Source organism: Malaclemys terrapin, chromosome 2, assembly GCF_027887155.1.
Source record: "Malaclemys terrapin pileata isolate rMalTer1 chromosome 2, rMalTer1.hap1, whole genome shotgun sequence".
Lineage (NCBI taxonomy): Eukaryota > Metazoa > Chordata > Testudines > Emydidae > Malaclemys > Malaclemys terrapin.
This window is the reverse complement of record NC_071506.1, coordinates 257658304-257676818: the sequence shown is the minus strand read 5'-3', so window position 1 is coordinate 257676818 and position 18515 is coordinate 257658304. Positions and strand designations below refer to the sequence as shown.

The window sequence follows — 18515 nt, the reverse complement described above, 5'->3', positions numbered from 1 at the left end:
AGGAAATGAATTCAAGAACTGAGGACCAGTCACTGTAAATGTTTGACCGTCAGCCCCCTGATGTTTTTTAAATCAGAAAACTGTTAGCAAGCTCCCTAGCTGCTGATGTTGATTGTTGCAGCAGTAGATGGCAGATGTGGAGAAGAGGCAGTTACTCAAATAACTAAAATCCAATATGTTTAGCTCACTAGCTTTATTGATCAGTCAGTACTAACTGCATCTGAAAGAACATAGAAAGCCAAGAGTTGCTGATGAGCTTGTGAAATATGCTCCCTGTGAAATAGTAACTACTCCTAAAATCATCATTTGGGATCTCCAAGTCCGGCTATACCATCCACTCCTGTCTAAGTCGTCAAAACCTCATAGTCAATTGCATCAAAGGCTACAGATGGTCAGGCAACTATGCTGATTTTTTATATTTTCAATTGCTAGGAGATGACCAATGAGCATAGAGTGCTGATCATTAAATACATAACCTTTTTTCTCCCTGTAGGACAGAGACAGCACTCAGAATCTTTTTGGGAGAGGTATTAAAAGAACCACCAAAATGTGTCATGAAGAAATATTTAGAGATCACTTATCTAAAAATTTTATTCAGCAGACTATATAGTATAGTGCCAATATTAAAACTTTTTATCCTGGGACAGTTCCCCAATCGCTGGTGGGGAGGAAGGCAGGCACTCATGCACACATTCCAATGAATGTTGTTTTTATATTCTTAATTTTAATTCATCAGGGCCTCAGTTTTCAGGTTGTTCTTAAAATATCCTGTTAAACTAAGAAGAAAAAAAACTTTACTAAATCCCATTCTTTGCCATATTTAATCATTGGTGTTTGTTTCAACCCAACAGCATAACTTTGAAAAAATACATGTAAAATCCTATTTCCAGTATTTTCAGAAATACACACAACCAGTGATGAACTCCAAAAGTTTGGATGTTACTCAAGAAAATAGGTTTTATCCTGCCTTTCATTGTTTTTATGTTCCCTCCTGCCTCCCATACATGTATTCTACACCTTATCATTCTGTTAATCCTGTCCCCCCCCTTGCAATATCTTCAAAGAGTGCATGCAAAGCAGGCTACCTCCTTCTCCTCTAGTGTTTTCTTTCTCTCTCTCCCCCCCCGTCCCAGTGTTCTTTCTGTTTTACCCCTGCCCGTCGTCCTGGTATTTCCTTCTTTTACCGTCTACTCCACCCCTTGCTGGAAGATGGATTGGGGTTGAAATTACTATTGGTTAGAGCAGGGGTCGGCAACCTTTCAGAAGTGGTGTGCCGAGTCTTCATTTATTCACTCTAATTTAAGGTTTCAGGTGCCAGTAATACATTTTAACGTTTTTGGACGGTCTCTTTGTATAAGTCTATAATATATAACTAAACTATTGTTGTATGTAAAGTAAATAAGGTTTTTAAAATGTTTAAGAAGCTTCATTTAAAATTAAAATGCAAAGCCCCCCGGACTGGTGACCAGAACCCAGGCAGTGTGAGTGCCACTGAAAATCAGCTTGTGTGCCGTCTTCAGCACGCATGCCATAAGTTGCCTACCCCTGGGTTAGAGCCTCTGATACGAGGTTTCTGGTGGCTGCCTTCTCTCTTCTCTTAGTGGTTCTTCCAGTTGCCTGACGCAGATACAGTGATCTGAAAGAGAAGCAGGGCAGTAGGAAAGAGCAGATGCAGTGTAAGTTTGTTAATGCCAGGAGGAGGAACTGCACTAAAGATACTAGGCAAGTTTCTAGCTACTTAGGATAAAACACAAAGGGACTGTTGGCAGGTATGCTGTGAATAGAAATTGAATGTTTATGGGTTTCGGATCCTATTTAAAGATCACAAGTGAACTGGTTACAAATTTGGAGTTCAAGGTTAACAGCTGTATTTACTTTTTTAAATAGATTGTAGAGCTGACTCTTAAAATCTAAATGAGACAGTTTCTCTTTTAGATAAAGACTTTAATTACGTTGGCTATACCATAAGTTTAGAAAAAACTAAATCTGTGAATAAGTGTTCAGTGTATTAACACTATCAAATAATGTGTTCATTGTTGTAAATTACTTTTATAGTAAACATTCAATACTTAAAAATCAGTATGGAATTTAGATTCATATTTTTATCTGAAACAGTTAACTTTTAGCCTGGCATAGGAATAATCCATGTAAAGATTTACCTAGTCTGATTTGTAGACACTGATGGACTCTAATCAAATAGGTTGTTTTTTTTAATCTAGAAAGGGGAGTAAACATTAATACAACTCATTGAGATTATAGCCACATGATTCTTCATCATTTTATCAGGAGTCCTAAGCTAAATCACCTGTCCACGATAGAACAATCTTTAACCCAATGGTACATAGTGTCATAGAAGTTTAGAGATTGAAAAGACCTAATATATCATCCAGTCTATTTTCAGGCCGATGTAGGATTATTTTCTGTAATACCTTTTTCTAGTGTTTTGTCTCATCTAGTTCCAAATGTTCCTCAAAAAAGGCGATGCTTCTTTGAGTGATCCCTGTGTGTGTTCCACACATGAGATACATATGTGCACCATGCACCTGACTCCAGAATTTCTTGAAAGAAATGTGTTGGTCCATACATGCACTATAGCTCTCCTCATTCTCCCAATCAAGGGCATAAAGGGCAGTGTAGGCTGATCCCTGTCCAGTTCCTTCTTACCACAGCATGATTGGAGTAGGAATCTCCTGTTTCCTCTTCAGCTCCTTTTTGCTGCGTCATTCCTGTAAGAATTATGTATAGTTAATTTTTAGTAGTTTTTATGGTATAGCACAGATAGTTAAATAGCATTTTCCCCCCCCTCTCCCAAGAAGTCTGGGATAATATCCAGGGTCTTGGGATTCAAAAACTGTTTCCTGACTGTACGCCTTTTCTGTGAGCAACAAATGTAAGTGTTGCCTGTACTTCCTTATTGAGGCTCACATTTCTGCCAACTTCAGCATCTGCTGCTCTCTCTTTCCCCTGAACCCATGAGGGTCAGAAATTGAGTCATAATGAAGCAGTCATCAAATCCAGGCCAAGGAGAGACAGACGCTCCGCCCATACATCCGGCTTAACAAGTGGGCAGCACTTAGGTATATCTCTATATTATTATTATTATTTATTATTATCTCCTAGAACTGGAAGGGACCCCGAAAGGTCATAGAGTCCAGTCCCCTGCCTTCACTAGCAGGACTAAGTACTGATTTTTGCCCCAGATCCCTAAGTGGCCCCCTCAAGGATTGAACTCTCAACCCTGGGTTTAATAGGCCAATGCTCAAACCACTGAGCTATCGCTCCCCCCTGAGCTCAGGAACGGAGGCTAAGTGTTAAGCCTAAAGAGAAGGCTTGACGAGAGAATAAGGGGCACTCTCCTAGACATATACATAGATGACTTGTGTTTGTCCCAAAAAGAAGGGATCTCTCCCTGACCCTGTCAAAGTCAAGAAAGCCAGTGTGCACAGGTGCAAAGGTTGACTAAATCTTGACAAGAATGGGAGGTATGCAAGGGTACGGATCCTTTGATTCTAACACCAGCTCCAGTGGTGCAGACACGAGAGAGACAACTCCTGGTGCTTCAATCCACTTCGGGAACCCAGGCAGCACTGATAGCAATGCGACCCCGAACAGCGACCAGAGCAGCTCTCCTTGTACTCAGACACGTCTCCAACTGGCCCTCCCCAGAAGACATCTTTCCTGTTCCCTGTCTGCATTCACTGCTTCTGTTGGGTCTGTCTATATTCCAGGACATTGTTATCACAAGGAGACAGTCATTCTCCCATTCCACCCACCAGCTTTGAAGCGCAGTCATTGGTCCTACCACTGCTCAGGGATTTGGCATTCTCTTCTGATGAGTCGGAGGCTCTGAAAGAGTATCTGCAGCACCAAAGAGAGGCAGCCCCAGACAAGTCGTAAAAGGTCAGGATTCCGACCTCCAGCCAGATACGATTGGCCAAGAGACGGGTGGTACCTGATGCCAAGGGGTCTCCCTCTGCTGGTGGATCTATCCTATTGGAAACATAAGGCCTGTGGGAGCCCTACCCCAGGCACCCAGGAATGGTGCAAGAGTCTTATTTGCCATCACCCAGCCATACGCAACCAGCCCCATTGGAGCTCAAGGTATTGCTTAGAGTAGCTGCAAAGCTACAAATCCAGCTGAAGGAAATTCAGGAGGCTCAGCACTGCTTACTAGACAGTAGCGTGGCGCTCCCCATCAGCGAGGCCATCATAAACACAGCAAAGGCAGTTTGGGACACCTCTGCTTCTTGTGCTTCTACTCCTAAGAGGGTTGGGACAAAGTAGCACTTCTCAGCCAAGTGGGAGGGTTCTTGTTCTCTCACTCGCTGCCAAACTACAGGGTTGTGCAGGCAGTTACAGAGCAACAGCATCCAAAGGCTACTCCCTCTGATGAGGGATATGAGACTTGACCTTTTGGGAATAAAGGTAGTCTTTTCCTCTTGGCCCTCTTGACCATTTGTGATTTGATCAATTATGCTAGATTTCTAGAGTTTAAGGACCAGCTTCCCGAGAAGGATAGAGCCCACTTCCAGGCCTTAGTGGATGAAGGCAAAGTGGTGGCCAAAACTTCACTCCAAGCCACAGTGGATGCAGCAGATACTGCATGGAGGGGGATGGCTATAGCCATTGTCCATGAGGAGAGATTCATGTTTGTAATCCTCAGATTTTTGTAGAGATGCAGAGTACCATCCAAGATCTACCCTTTGATACTATAAGGTAGTCCATCAGAAAACAGATACAACTCTGCTGCCTCAAAGATGTGAGAATAATGTTTTGCTTGTGCGTACCCCTTCCCCCCCCTAGAGGAAGCTTTATAGACAGGGATATAGGGCAAGACAGTCTTCTCAGCCCTCTTATCATCAATGTGCTCAGGAACCACCATGAAAAGAGAGTTGATGTATAGACCCGGGAATCCAGCTTCTGCAACATCCACCACCACTTAAGCACTCTAATCCCCAACAGAAGAATTTCTTTTTTGACAGGATTGTCGAGACAGTGTTCCTTTACTGATGCCTCTTCTTTTCCCTATTCAGGTATTTGAAGGTCACCTTACCCTATTTGTCAAAGACTGGAGGGCCCTAACTACAGACATAGGGATATTAGAAAAGGCTATCTACTAGAGTGTTTTCCTTGGCATTTTATCTTCCCTGGGTGTTTGCATCAGTCATAAAAATCCCCCCCAAAAAACCTCCCCAGGTACATAGATTTCATAGGGGCATTGTTAGACTCAACTATAGCAACAGCATATCGACCTCTTGAAAGGTTTCAGGTCATGAACACTCTTATGCACAAGGTCGTCATCAGGCCCAGGACATCAGTTGGAAGTTGCCTTTCACTCCTTGGCCACTTGACTTCATGCACACACGTGACCGCATTCATCAGATTACATCTACAGTGCTTATAAGCCTGCCTTTTCTTGGCGTATTCACCAGTGAAGGGCACCAAACTACAAGGTCACAATTCCATCCAAGGTATTAGGCCCTTTTTTGTGTAGTGGACAAAACTGGAAAAGGTTCGGTTTGGAATGCTGTTCCTCACACCCACACCTGAGGCAGCCATAGTTACCGATGCCTCCCTCTTGGGTTGGGGGTGTGCACATGGATGATCACATGGCAGAGGGCGTCCAGAATGCACATCAACTTATAGGAACTCAGGGCGCTCTGTCAGGCCTGCAATGCCTTTCTCCCTCCATCCAATCCAAACGTAGTCAGATAATGTTGGACAAGATAACAGTATTTTATATAAACAAACAAGGGGGAACGAAATCTCTGTGTGTAGAGGCAGTCAGTTTCTGGAATTGGTGCATCAAACATCACTTAACCCTATTAGCAGCGTACTTACCAGGGTGCAAAATTCCCTAACAGACTGCCTGAGCAGGCATTTGTCCACAAATCAAGAATGGGAGATTCACGATTTGTTTTTCGACTACGTCTTTGGTCATGGAAAAAGCCAGCCTGGGACCTTTTCACCTCACAGGCAAACAGGAAGTTGCCTTGGTTCTGCTCCAGACCAGCACAAAGACTTTTTGGGAGATGCCCTCCTGATATTGTGGAAGGATTGCCTGGCATTCTATGGAATATCCACCAAGACAGAGCATGAGTCATCCTCATCACACCCAACTGGCCAAGACCGTTCTGATTAATCGATCTATTTAAGGTCTTGGTACGACCACACATAAACATCCCCACGTTACTGGACCTTCTAACGCAACCCAGAGGCAAAATCACATACCCCAATTGGAGTCTGCTCCAACTCAGAGCCTGATATTTGGATGGGCATCGGAGATAGAATGCTCATGTTCCAAGAGGGTGTAATTAATCTTTAACCAAAGTACACAAGATTCTGCAAGAAGCTTTTACTCCGCTAAATGGAAGCATTTCTCTGCTTGGATTCATCAATGCATTTTGTCTCCGAACTCCACCAGAATCCCTGATATCTTAAAGAATCTCCTTACCCTTAAGTCTTCAGGTCATGCGTTCAGTTCCCTGCGGGTACATTTAGCACCTATCTGTGTTTCAGTGCTCCAATAGATAACTGTATGATCTCCAGGCATCCTGTAACAACTAGAATTTTTTGAAGGGGATTCGCAGATCCTTTCTACCAGTGGTGAAGTTCAAAGCTCAATCAGACCTCAATTTTGATCTGTTGTCTCTTACTAAGTCTCCCTTAGAGCCACTAACCACCTGCACAGTGACCATCTGTCCATGAAGGTGGCCTTTCTGATTGTTATAACGTCAGCCAGAAGAGTCAGAGAACTGGGAGCACTTATTGGCAGGCCCTCCATATACTAGCTTCTGTAAAGAAAAGGTCTTGCTATGCCCCCACCCCGAATTCATGCCCAAGATAGTTTGAGTTTTATGTAAGTCAGGTCATCCATGTACCTATATATATTTTTTTTTCCCTAAATCACATGTCTTGGAAGAGGAGAGAAGACTGTATTCTCTGGACATCTGGAGGGCTTTGGCCTTTTATCTGTGAAGAACAAAGGTCATTAGACACCTAAACCTATTTGTTTCCAGAGCAATTATGATTTCAACTTATATCAGTGCACAGACTTTAAAAATGGATCTCAGATTGTATTATCCTTTGTTATAGACCAAATGGTATCCCCCACCCCCAGAAGGTGTAAAGGCTCATTCCACCAGGGAGCAGACTACTTCAGCTGCATCTCTGAGAAATGTACCCATACTAGATATGTGGAGCAGCTACTTGGAGCTCTTTTCGTACCTTCACCAGACCTTATGCCCTGGTACAGTAGTCCACTGCAGATATAGCAATGGGGACAGCAGTTCTGTAGTCAGCTATCACTTCTGCATCCTCACACCCACCACCAGCTTGTTAATCTCCCACATGCGGAATACACATAGGGGACGATCACATGAAGAAGAAATGGAGGTTAGGTACCTATAGCTGGAGGTTCTTAAAGATGTATTCCCTATCTGTATTCCACTGCCTGCTCTCCATCCCCTCTGCTGCGGAGTGGTTACTCTGAGGTAAGCATGGAAAATTGGAAAGGCGTTGGGCTGCACTGCCCTCGGTTGGCAACACAAGGAGAGCTATGGCGCATGTGTGGGTCAATACACACTGCTTGCACGAAATTCCTGACTCAGGTGCATGGTGCACATGCATATCCCATTTGTAGAATACAGATAGGGACCATACATCTCGAAGAAGCTCCACTTACAGGTAAGTAATCTTCATTTTCCTATTCAGATTTACAGTACAACAGTTTGTATGTATGAAGTAGTATGTAAAACAAGGCACATCAAGCTAAACTGTACAGTTACAAGATACTAGTTTAGTGGGATGACTTTAACTACTGAGCCAAAAAAAACTATAGAGAGAAATTCACATCTGTAAAGTTGATAGGTAAAATCAATGTGTTCTTTAAATATTTTGGAAAAATGCATGCCTAGTGTGTCAACTATTGCCTGTCCTAAAAGTTTGAGCTATCACACAAGTTTGCACCTATGACCAAGAGGATATTTGAAATGTATTGAGTCTTCGTCATTCCAGAATTGGTTATTCAAATCTTCAATTCTTTACAATTAAAGTACCTGTCCATACTGAGATTTTTTTTTCAAAGCAGCAAACCTCTGTGCTTATTTCCTGTTTATGGAAAACCCCTAGCACTGTACATTTCTTAATTACTAAAATGCTGAGGAAATGAACTGTATAGGTGGCGTAGAGGAAGTGTACAAAGTGGATGGAGACAATATCCCTTTTATTGGACCGTGTGGGACAATTCCATAAGGCAAGATGCCTGACAGTAACTCAAATTATGGGTGAACTGACTAACCTGTAACATTACAATCTGAACTAGTAAACTGTCAAGTAGTATAAGAAATAGTTTGCCAGGATACTTGCTGATTTTTAACTCTGCTTCAGTTCAGCCATTGTACTGCAAACACTACTGTGGAAAGCGTTTTTGTGGCTAACTTACATATAACCACAAAATCAAACCTTTGAACTATCATACTTTTTTTTCAGATAACCAATTTGAGATCCAGTTTTTTGGGTAAATTCATCTTTTAATTTGTAGACTGTCATGCTGTTAGTCATAGGAAGAAATGCTAACAATTTATTGTGTAGAGAAAAAATTTGGAAAAGAGTATTGAAATTCGTTGCAGTATGCCCCGTTAAATGTTATACAGTCATTCTTTTTAAGGTCCAAATTCAAAGCCCATTCAAAGCAATTTCGAGTCTTTCCATGGACTTCAGTAGACTTTGGGTCAGTCCCTAAATTTTAACGCTTCCAATTACTTTTCATTTTTAACTTATCAAAAATGGTTACTAAGATTTGAGGTGGTATTCTGAACTTACTGTATTGGGTTTTGCTAGGAAATATGAAAGCGTTCAGATGCTACTGATCTGTTAGCATCCAAACCTACAGCCCTTATAGTCCTAGAAAGTTGGTGCCATATGGAAGCCTGACTGAAATGCCTCCTAAAAGTTATCAACTTACTAATAGTACATTATTCTCTATCATAACTTGAGTAAGAATTTTTAAAAATTCACATGCCTCTTTAATTTCTAGCTAGTATGTTCATTCATCCTAGAGTTCAACATTCTTAGAATACTCTGTTTTAAAGAAGCCTCAGAAGCCTGGTTATGAGCAGGAGCGGCTCTGTTTTTTGCCGCCCCAAGCACTGCAGTCAGGCGGCCTTCGGCGACATGCCTGCGGGCGGTCTGCAGTCACACGGATTTGGCGGCATTTCTGCGGATGATCTGCCAGTCCCATGGCTTCAGCATATCCACCGCCGAATTGCAGCCGAAACCGCGGGACCAGTGGACCTCCCACAGGCACGCCACCGAAGGCTGCCTGACTGCCGCCCTCACAGTGACTTGCACTCCACCCCCCCGTGGCTTGCCGCCTCAGGCACGCACTTGCTGCACTGGTGCCTGGAACCACCCCTGGTTATGAGGAACCAGAATGATCTCTGATGGAAATCTTCACAACCCTAATGTGGTTGATCTGAAGAAACTGAAACTGTCAAAAATATTTTATTTTTACAATGAGGTGTGTTTTTTTTTTTTTTTTTTTTTAATTTCAAAGTTCACAATTTTGTGCTTTTACGGTGCACTTATATTTCTCTTGCGTATCATTGTTCTACTGCAGTTTCTATCTAGGCTTCCTAGCTTATGTTGGGGAAATGCACACGGTGTAGCATGATTCTTCTGACATGGTTTCAGATATAGTTGATCTTAGAATAGCTAGACTTGATGTTTGGTCTTCATTAGTACCTGAAAAAATAGGCACTGTGTGATCTGAGAATTAAAAATGTAATCTACTGTATTAGTATTTACTTTTTTGCTCCTTGGACTGAAATATTGAAACAAATCTATATCTAAGACAGATATGTACAGATGAAAGATTTGGGCTTTTCTCATTAGTCAGATTGTACCACATAGTAAAACGTGCAAAGCTATTTTCTAGCGAAATTGTCATAAGAACATGCTTCTGTGAGCATTGATGTTAAGAGCCACACTTCACAATTTTATTACTAAAAATTGAATGGTAGAAGTAGGAGCTAGAAATAAGAAGCTTTACCAGTTGGAGGTGATCACTCATCTCGTCTGTCAGATTTTCAAGCATGTATGATTTCATTTATGGAATAAGAGCTGAGAAGTAATAAAAGTTCCAAAAGTCTGCACAGCAATAAAAAAAAAAAAAAAAAATTAGAAAGTATCCTCTTAGAATTTTTTTTAAACTGATTATCCATTTCAACAAGTTTAGAATTTTCCTTCATTACCTGGATCTTATTGACATTCAAGATTCTGGAATGCTAAGCTTTCATGTTTATACAACAAACTTGGTTTGACTTTACAAGCAATAAGAACATATGTGGTAGATGAAGGCAAAAAGGATTCTCTCTGCAATCCTTATAGTTAGTCTGTTTGTGGCAGCTACTTGCTGCCAGTCCACAAATATTAGTACTAAATGGCTTTTCATAGAGGTGAACAGATTTTTTTTCGGAAATGTGATATTCGGTTGGAGAAATTCAGTTTTGCACTTATGAAAAAATAGTGAAACTGTTTCATTCTTGATCTGAACTTCAAGACTTTAGAACCTCTCTTTGACTTTACAATGCTGAGCAGCTTTGCCATGAAGACCCATAATTTCACAGGAGAGCCTTGCACAATCCCAATCAGATTTGTACAAATGCACTGAAAATAAAGGATACTGAAGATTAGGTTGCATATTGAGATGCTTTATTGAAAAGTAAGGACACTTACAAGGTTTTTTTTGGGGGGGGGGAGGGTGTGACAAAGGAAAAAACAGTTCCCAAAATCTTCTGTCTCACCAGTGTCTTACTAGTAGAGCTAAACGCACTGTTGGCCTAGCGGCCTGCAAGAGAATTCTGATCTGTACTCCATACGGGAGGAAAATTAGGAAGCAGATTAGGAGGACTGTAAATGAGCAGAATAAATCTGATTTGTTTTAGCCAACTAGGATGTTTTTCTTTAATGCAGACCCCTTCACAGAAAAATCAATCTCAGTTGGGTTTGGACAGAGCATATTATCAGCATTTCTGATTGGTTATGTCATCAATGTATGTAGGGCTTTTCCATAGGTAGCTCAGACTAAAAAGTTAGCTTCTGTGACTAAAAGATTTAAAACAAATTCAGATTATGGCCTGTATACTGGACCTTTTGTTATGTGAAAGTAGCATTTTGACACATGCTATGGGGGTGACAAATATTTTTACATTTCTGTAACAGTTTCCATCAGAGGGTACTTAAGCAGTTTTCAAACTTTGACACTGAGCAATAGCCCTATGAGAGAGGTGTTTCCTCCTGTCTGTAAAATGGATGTAACTGAAGATAATGAGGATGTGAATAGCCCAAGATCACCCACCAAATCTTTGGCAGAGCTGGAAATTATGCTTGGAGCCCTTGACTGTCTGGTTCTTTAACCACTAGAAAAAAAATTGTCACTTGTCAATGCTTTAGGTGTAATCTCAGTGTCCAGAAGTTATAGGAGAAAAGCTAACAGGCATTTGTACTGCTTATGCTGGGATTTTCAAATATGCCTAAGGGAGTCAGGCAGCCAATTAACATTGAATTTGTTAATAAGTGCTTCCTTAGGCCTCTTTTTTTTTTTTTTTTTTTAAATTTGGGCCTAAATAATTAAAATGCTGTGGGTGCAAATCAGTTTTTTTTTCTTTTCACTTGCCTTTTTAAATGGTTACTGCAATTATTTTGATAATGTCTGGAAAGGTAATTCTTGTATGGACTGCAATAATTCATTGAAAAGCTATTTGGAAACTACATTCATTTGTAAATCTAAATATATCCTTCAAAAAGTACCAAATTAATATCTGTCAAATACTGTCAACAATGACCACACTCAATGCTTTTGTGCAGCAGTAACAAGACAAGGATGTTAAATTTTGTTTAACTTTGTTAAACAGAAATGTTAACTTGTAATTTTAATTTTTTTAATATTCAAATGGTTTAGGCCCAAAACGTAGCATTAAAACTCTGATGGATAGTGTTTTTATTGCTTCCATGCTATTACAATATTTTATTGTTGCAAAAGAGAATGTTTAAGGAATTTGAAAGTAACTATATGCAAATCAAACTGACCAGTCTGGTTTCATTGTTCAAAGTATTAATGACTAACTGGATTTTTTTCCCCATGTAATCAATGATCTAAGAAGTTGGGGGTAATTGTGGGGCGGAGGCCCAAGACTAAATTATCTTGTGTCCCCCTAACATGGCTCTTAATTTATAAATTATATTTTAAAACTATTATTATACAGTCTTTTCATTTATAAACTAATTAGTTTGGCACTCTGCTTCCCTAGCAAATGACTGATATCATAGGTAGCTGAAATGTAAAATCCTGAATTCAGGTTTTGGAAGATAAAAGGGGGCCATAACTTTAGATAAACTTTGTTTAAAATGTATATGCAGCTTCATGTTGGTATTGTTTATCAATTGGAATCTTAAACTATGTATTTTTCCTCTTTTTTTAGTAACTCATTTCAATTCATTTTTAAGCAATACATTTACAAATTTGTTACTTTAGAGCACAAAGTCCTTTCACCAAATGACTAAGAATGAACAGGAAGAAAAATCATCTAAATTGTAAAATCTTAACTTTCCGAGTCATTATTTGTATGGATACTTTAAACTCTTAATTTCAAAACACTGTAATATAGTACCAACTAGTTATAATTAACTAATAAAAAGATTTATATAAATGAAATACCTACTAACGCAGTAAATGTTTGGTTTTTTTTTTCCAAATCTTCAAGACAAATCTCAATTCAGTTTGCCATATTTTTAAAAGAAATAAGTTGGAAAGTGATGCAGTGTATTATACATGGCTATATATAAACAACCATTGTATGCCTATTCACTAAAGAACTCTATCGGAAGAGCTTCTAACTTGTTTGAAATCTTATGCCATTTTACTGTGTTCAGCTGCTAGATACAGACTCTCAAATACTACAGTGATGAGCAGCAGTATAAAACCCTAAAATAGATTCTGTGATGATTTGGTGCTCTTTCAATACATAATCAGAAGATAGATAGATACATATAGATCTAATCATGTGCAAGATCTTAATTGTAGCTGTGAATGAAGCAAATATTTCCGAGAAACTCATAGTTGAGTGTAGGCTGAAGACACATGATTTTTAGAAACTTCTTATGGATTAACTCGTTCGTTTTCTGTTTTCAAATCATCACAATCCATTTGATTAATTATTCTATCATCTACATTCAGCAAAGATTAAAAACATTTTAGTCTTTTATTTTTTCTGGAAACGTTAGATGCATGTAGTCTGATAGCAGTACAGATTTTCTGCAGTTAGGAACAAAGGAGAAAAGCTTTGGCCAAGATACTATATTTCATGAACAAGCATTTAAGTCCTGTGTTGACTTGTAGAAAGTTGGATACCTTCCATTTGGTAACGGTCGTAACTCTAGAAAGCACTGGAAGTTGTTGCGTAAGAATGTTTACAATATTTGTTTTGAGAACATACACAGAAATTTGGGCACCTGAAATTTAATTTGGGAAAACTCACATGGTGTGGTCTAGGCTGACTCTATAATGGATTCAATCTGCACCATCATCCCACTTTTAAATTGACAGTAGAGATTTTCTTCATTAAAACTATACAAACCATTTTGGGGATTCAAAATGAATTTTATTTTTTGTTTTTTTTAGAACTGATCTCTCCATAGACAAATTAGTATAATACAGTGTCTTTCCTCAGACATCCTTCCTTCTGTAAATCAACATAAACAACTCCATTCTCATTGACTGGATTTTTTTCCCAGGTGGGTTAACTGGGGAAAATTGTGATTGACATTTACACATGTTATGACTAATGGATCATTCCTTAAGAGCTCCTTTTTGGAAGAAAATAGCTTCTATGAAATTCTCCGTTGACAGTGTGCATGATTTTTTTTTTTTTTTTTTAATACGAATATAGAAGGTATATTAGTCTATACAAAACAGAGGGTGGTAGGAATAGTGAAGTTTATGTTGAGAGATCATAATGTGGTAAAGCAGTCTTCATTGGTAACCATCAAATTCATTTTTGTATTTTCAACTAAATATTAAACCTGAGGGCCTTCACCTGTGAGGTGGTGAGCACCTTAGCTCACATTGGAGTCCATGGAAGTTCAGAATGCTCAACATCCTACAAGATACACCTCTACCCCAATATAACGCTGTCCTCGGGAGCCAAAAAATCTTGCCGCGTTCTAGGTGAAACCGCGTTATATCGAACTTACTTTGATCTGCCGGAGTGCGCAGCCCCCACCCCTACCCCAGAGCACGGCTTTACCGCGTTATATCCGAATTAATGTTATATCGGGTCACGTTATATCGGGTAGAGGTGTAATCCCCCAAATCTGCACATATGAAAGTGTGTTTTAGTGAAGTAGGTTAAAACCAAATCTTTGCAGATCAGTCTTATCTGAGTGGTGGTTTGTGCTTACTCCCTTAAAGTCACTTAAATGAGATTTCTTCACTCAAATATTGTAAGCTAAATGTGGAAGGTGTTTAATACTTCACCGCAAATGTGCTCAATGGGGAAAACTTAGTTTGGACAAAACCTCTAGAAGGATCATAGTCTGTTGCCATAAAGATGCAACAAAGTTCTTAGGAATTTGGTGTGTTGAAACATTTTTGTTTTAGGATTCTAAAAGGTGTGTGTGTGTGTGTGTGTGTGTGTGTATATACAACATATACATATTTTGATATAGTATTTTCTCATTTTATATTTTGTTCAGCATTTACAGCCGAACAATACCAGCAACATCAACAGCAACTGGCACTAATGCAGCAACAGCAGTTTGCACAAATTCATCAACAGCAAGCAAATAGTAATTCCTCTGCCAACACTTCACAGGTGAGGGATTTGTCTGTGCTATGATTTATCCCTCATTGTTTCCCACCAGGGTTCATCTCTAATTGTCAACTGTTGCCATAGAACCTTGAAACTAACCAACAGGAAAGTGGCTTTCGCCTGAATCTACATCATAGCCATTCTGTAAAGTGTTTAGAAGGGACACTGCAGGTGAGTGTGGCAGGCATTGCCTCTGCTCCCTCTTAACAAAATCCAAAAAGATGAGTGAATCAATTAAATGAAATATGCAAAGACTCGGGAATACATATTGCAAAGAATTCCAGCCATATTGTTATCCTGTTGAGATTGTATGTTCTGAGGCCAGATTTTTACCTTTTAATAATAATGTATAAACATGTCCTGTCTTTAGCTGTGAAAATATATAACAGCTAAGTATGTAACATTTAAAGTGTCAGTGGACAAACAAAAAAGTTCAGGAGTTACTGTTGGACTTCCGAATCTCCTTGAATCTTCCAGATTGGTTTGGAAATCTTGTGAGAAATGCTATGGAAGGACAGTGTATTGTGCATTTGAAATACTTGTACACGTTTTAGTACTGGAATTATAAGTTCATGGGGAATACTGCATCTAATTATTTATCTAATTTTACCAAACATCAGAAGTTTGGTTTGAGGAAGAGTGAGGATCAGTTCTTTCTTTATCTGCACTGGTTTGTGCATTACTAGTTTATGCATAAAAATAGGAAGAGTATTGACCTTTTGAAGCTTGATCACATTTATTTGCCACCTTTCTTCTTAGGGTTTTGTTTCCAAGACATTGGATTCTGTTAGTGCTCAATTTGCTGCTTCAGCTTTGGTAACATCTGAACAATTGATGGGATTCAAAATGAAGGATGATGTGGTGCTTGGAATTGGGGTGAATGGCATCCTTCAGGCCTCAGGTATAGAGCTATACAAATCTAAATTCATTCTGATTGTATTTTGCTTTCATAGTTGGTATGTGAAACCCCTGTTTGGAGTCTCAGATTTTCTTTTAAAAAAAAAAAAATCTCATTCTTCTGCAGGAGTATACAAGGGCTTACACCTCAGTAGTACTACACCTACAGCACTTGTACATACAAGTTCATCGTCAGCAGCAGGTTCAACCTTGTTACCGCCTTCAAATATAACACAGACTTCGAGTTCCCACAGTGCACTGAGTCACCAAGTAACCGCTGCCAACTCTGCAACAACTCAGGTCCTGTTTGGGAACAACATTCGATTAACTGTACCCTCATCAGTTGCCACTGTAAACTCTATTTCCACACTCAATGCACGACATATACCTAGGACTTTAAGTGCTGTTCCATCATCTGCCTTAAAGCTGGCTGCAGCAGCAAACTGTCAAGTGCCCAAGGTTCCAGCTTCATCCTCTGTGGATGCAGTACCAAGGTAAGTCCTGTTTGTATCTTAATTTTCTTAGTTTTTTATTTTCCGGTTTTCTACAATGACATTGTTAGCTCAGAAACCCAGAATGTTAACCCAAAGCTGCTCTACCAGACAGTACCAATCAAGGGAAAAATTCATCTCTACTGAATGCAATGTAAAACTAGGCTTGTTTATCCATTTGAGAGTCAAAGTACGGCCTCATAAAAGGGGAGAACCTACTTATCATACTCCTTTAAAAGAAGTATACTGCCAATAAATGAATGACTATAGGGAATCTGGATCAATGGTCATCCAAAGATCTTTTTACAGTTAGAACATTAGCAAAGCTTTCAGGGAATCCCTGAAATTCTGTGTAATGCAGAATTTTGTGAATTGTGAATTTTTTTTAAATAATTTTGTAATAATAAAATTATCAGATTTTAAACTGGAAATTAGGCTTATTTATTTCTCATGCTTTATCAGTCTTAAATGTTTAGTTATAGGACTTTTTACCAATATATGTATTGAGTTTTGGTGGTAACATATCTTTTTCTACGTGTGATATAATTGTGACAATATGACATACTGCACTTCAGTTGAAACAAAACAAACTTTCACATTTTATGCTAAAACTAGGACTATTGATTAATTGCAGTTAACTCACATAATTAACTAAAAAAAAATCGCAGTTAGAAAAATTAGTCACGATTAATCGCACTGTTAAACAATAGAATAACAATTGAAATTTATTAAATATTTGTTTTTCTACATTTTCAAATATATGGATTTCTATTACAACACAGAATACAAAGTGTACAGTGTTCACTTTATATTATTTTTACTACAAGTATTTGCAATGTAAAAATGATAAACAAAAGAAATAGTATTTTTCAGTTAATCTCATACAAGTATTGTAGTGCAATCTCTTTATCATGAAAGCGTAACTTCAAAATGTAGAGTTTGTATGTTTGTTACATAACTGCACCCAAAAACAAAACCATGTAAAACTTTAGAGCCTATGAGTCCACTCAGTCCTACTTCTTGTTTAGCCAATCACGAAGACAAATAAGTTTGTTTACATTTACAGGAGATACTACTGCCTACTTCTTATTTACAATGTTACCTGAAAGTGAGAATAGGCATTTGCATGGCACTTTTGTAGCCAGCGTTGCAAGGTATTTATGTACCAGATATGCTAAATGTTCATATGCCCCTTCCTGTTTCAACCACCATTCAAGAGGACATGTATCCGTGCTGATGACGACAGGTTTTGCTCGATAACACTCCAAAGCAGAGTGGATCAATGCATGTTCATTTTCATCATCCCAAGTCAGATGCCACTACAGAAGGTTTATTTTCTTTTTTGGTGGTTTGGGTTCTGTAGTTTCCGCAACGGACTGTTGCTCTTTTGAGACTTCTGAAAACATGCTCCATACTTCGTCCCTCTGAGATTTTGGACGGCACTTCAGATTCTTAAACTGTGGGTCAAGTGCTGTAGCTATTTTAGAAATCTCGCGGTACCTTCTTTGCATTTTGTCAAATCTGCTGTGAAAGTGTTCTTAAAACGAACATGTGCGGGTCATCATCCGAGACTGCTATAACATGAAATATATGGCAGACTGCGGGTAAGACAGAACAGGAGACATACAATTCTCCCCCAAGGAGTTCAGTCACAAATTTAATTAATGCATTATTTTTTTTAACAAGCAGCATCAGCATGGAAACATGTCCTCTGGAATGGTGGCCGAAGCATGGAGGGGCATATGAATGTTTAGCCTATCTGGCACATAAATATCTTGCAACGCCGGCTACAAAAGTGCCATGCAAACACCTATTCTCACTTTCAGGTGACATTTTGTAAATAAGAAGTAGGCAGTATTATCTCCTGAAAATTTTAACCAAACTTGTTTGTCTAAGCGATTGGCTTAAGTAGGACTGAGTGGACTCGTAGGCTCTAAAGTTTTACATTTTTATTTTTGAATGCAGTTTTTTTTACATACTGCATTTGTAAGTTCAACTCTCATGATGAAGAGATTGCACTACAGTACTAGTATTAAGTGAATTGAAAAATACGTCTTGTTTTTTACAGTGCAAAATATTTGTAATCAAAAATAAATATGAAGTGAGCACTATACAATTTGTATTCTGTTGTAATTGAAATTAATATATTTGAAAATGTAGAAAATATCCAAAAATATATAAATAAATCGTATTCTATTATTGTTTAACAGCACAATTAATTGGGCGATTGTTTTAATTGCTTGACAGCCCTAATTAA

At 38.8% G+C, this 18515-nt stretch overlaps 1 protein-coding gene across 5 annotated transcripts in view; it reads left to right on the top strand.

Annotated features, from left to right (window-relative positions):
- The window catches only part of EPC1 (enhancer of polycomb homolog 1), a 112646-nt gene that overhangs the window by 90433 nt on the left and 3698 nt on the right, over positions 1 to 18515 (top strand). For 3 of the 5 annotated variants that reach the window (XM_054020905.1, XM_054020908.1, XM_054020907.1), the window contains 4 exons: positions 14755 to 14873; positions 14955 to 15041; positions 15630 to 15771; positions 15895 to 16261. In XM_054020905.1, coding sequence (XP_053876880.1) covers positions 14755 to 14873; positions 14955 to 15041; positions 15630 to 15771; positions 15895 to 16261 — 715 coding nt within the window. Of the gene's footprint in view, positions 1 to 14754; positions 14874 to 14922; positions 15042 to 15629; positions 15772 to 15894; positions 16262 to 18515 lie in introns of those variants that run through there. The other 2 variants (XM_054020906.1, XM_054020909.1) reach the window with 2 other exon arrangements.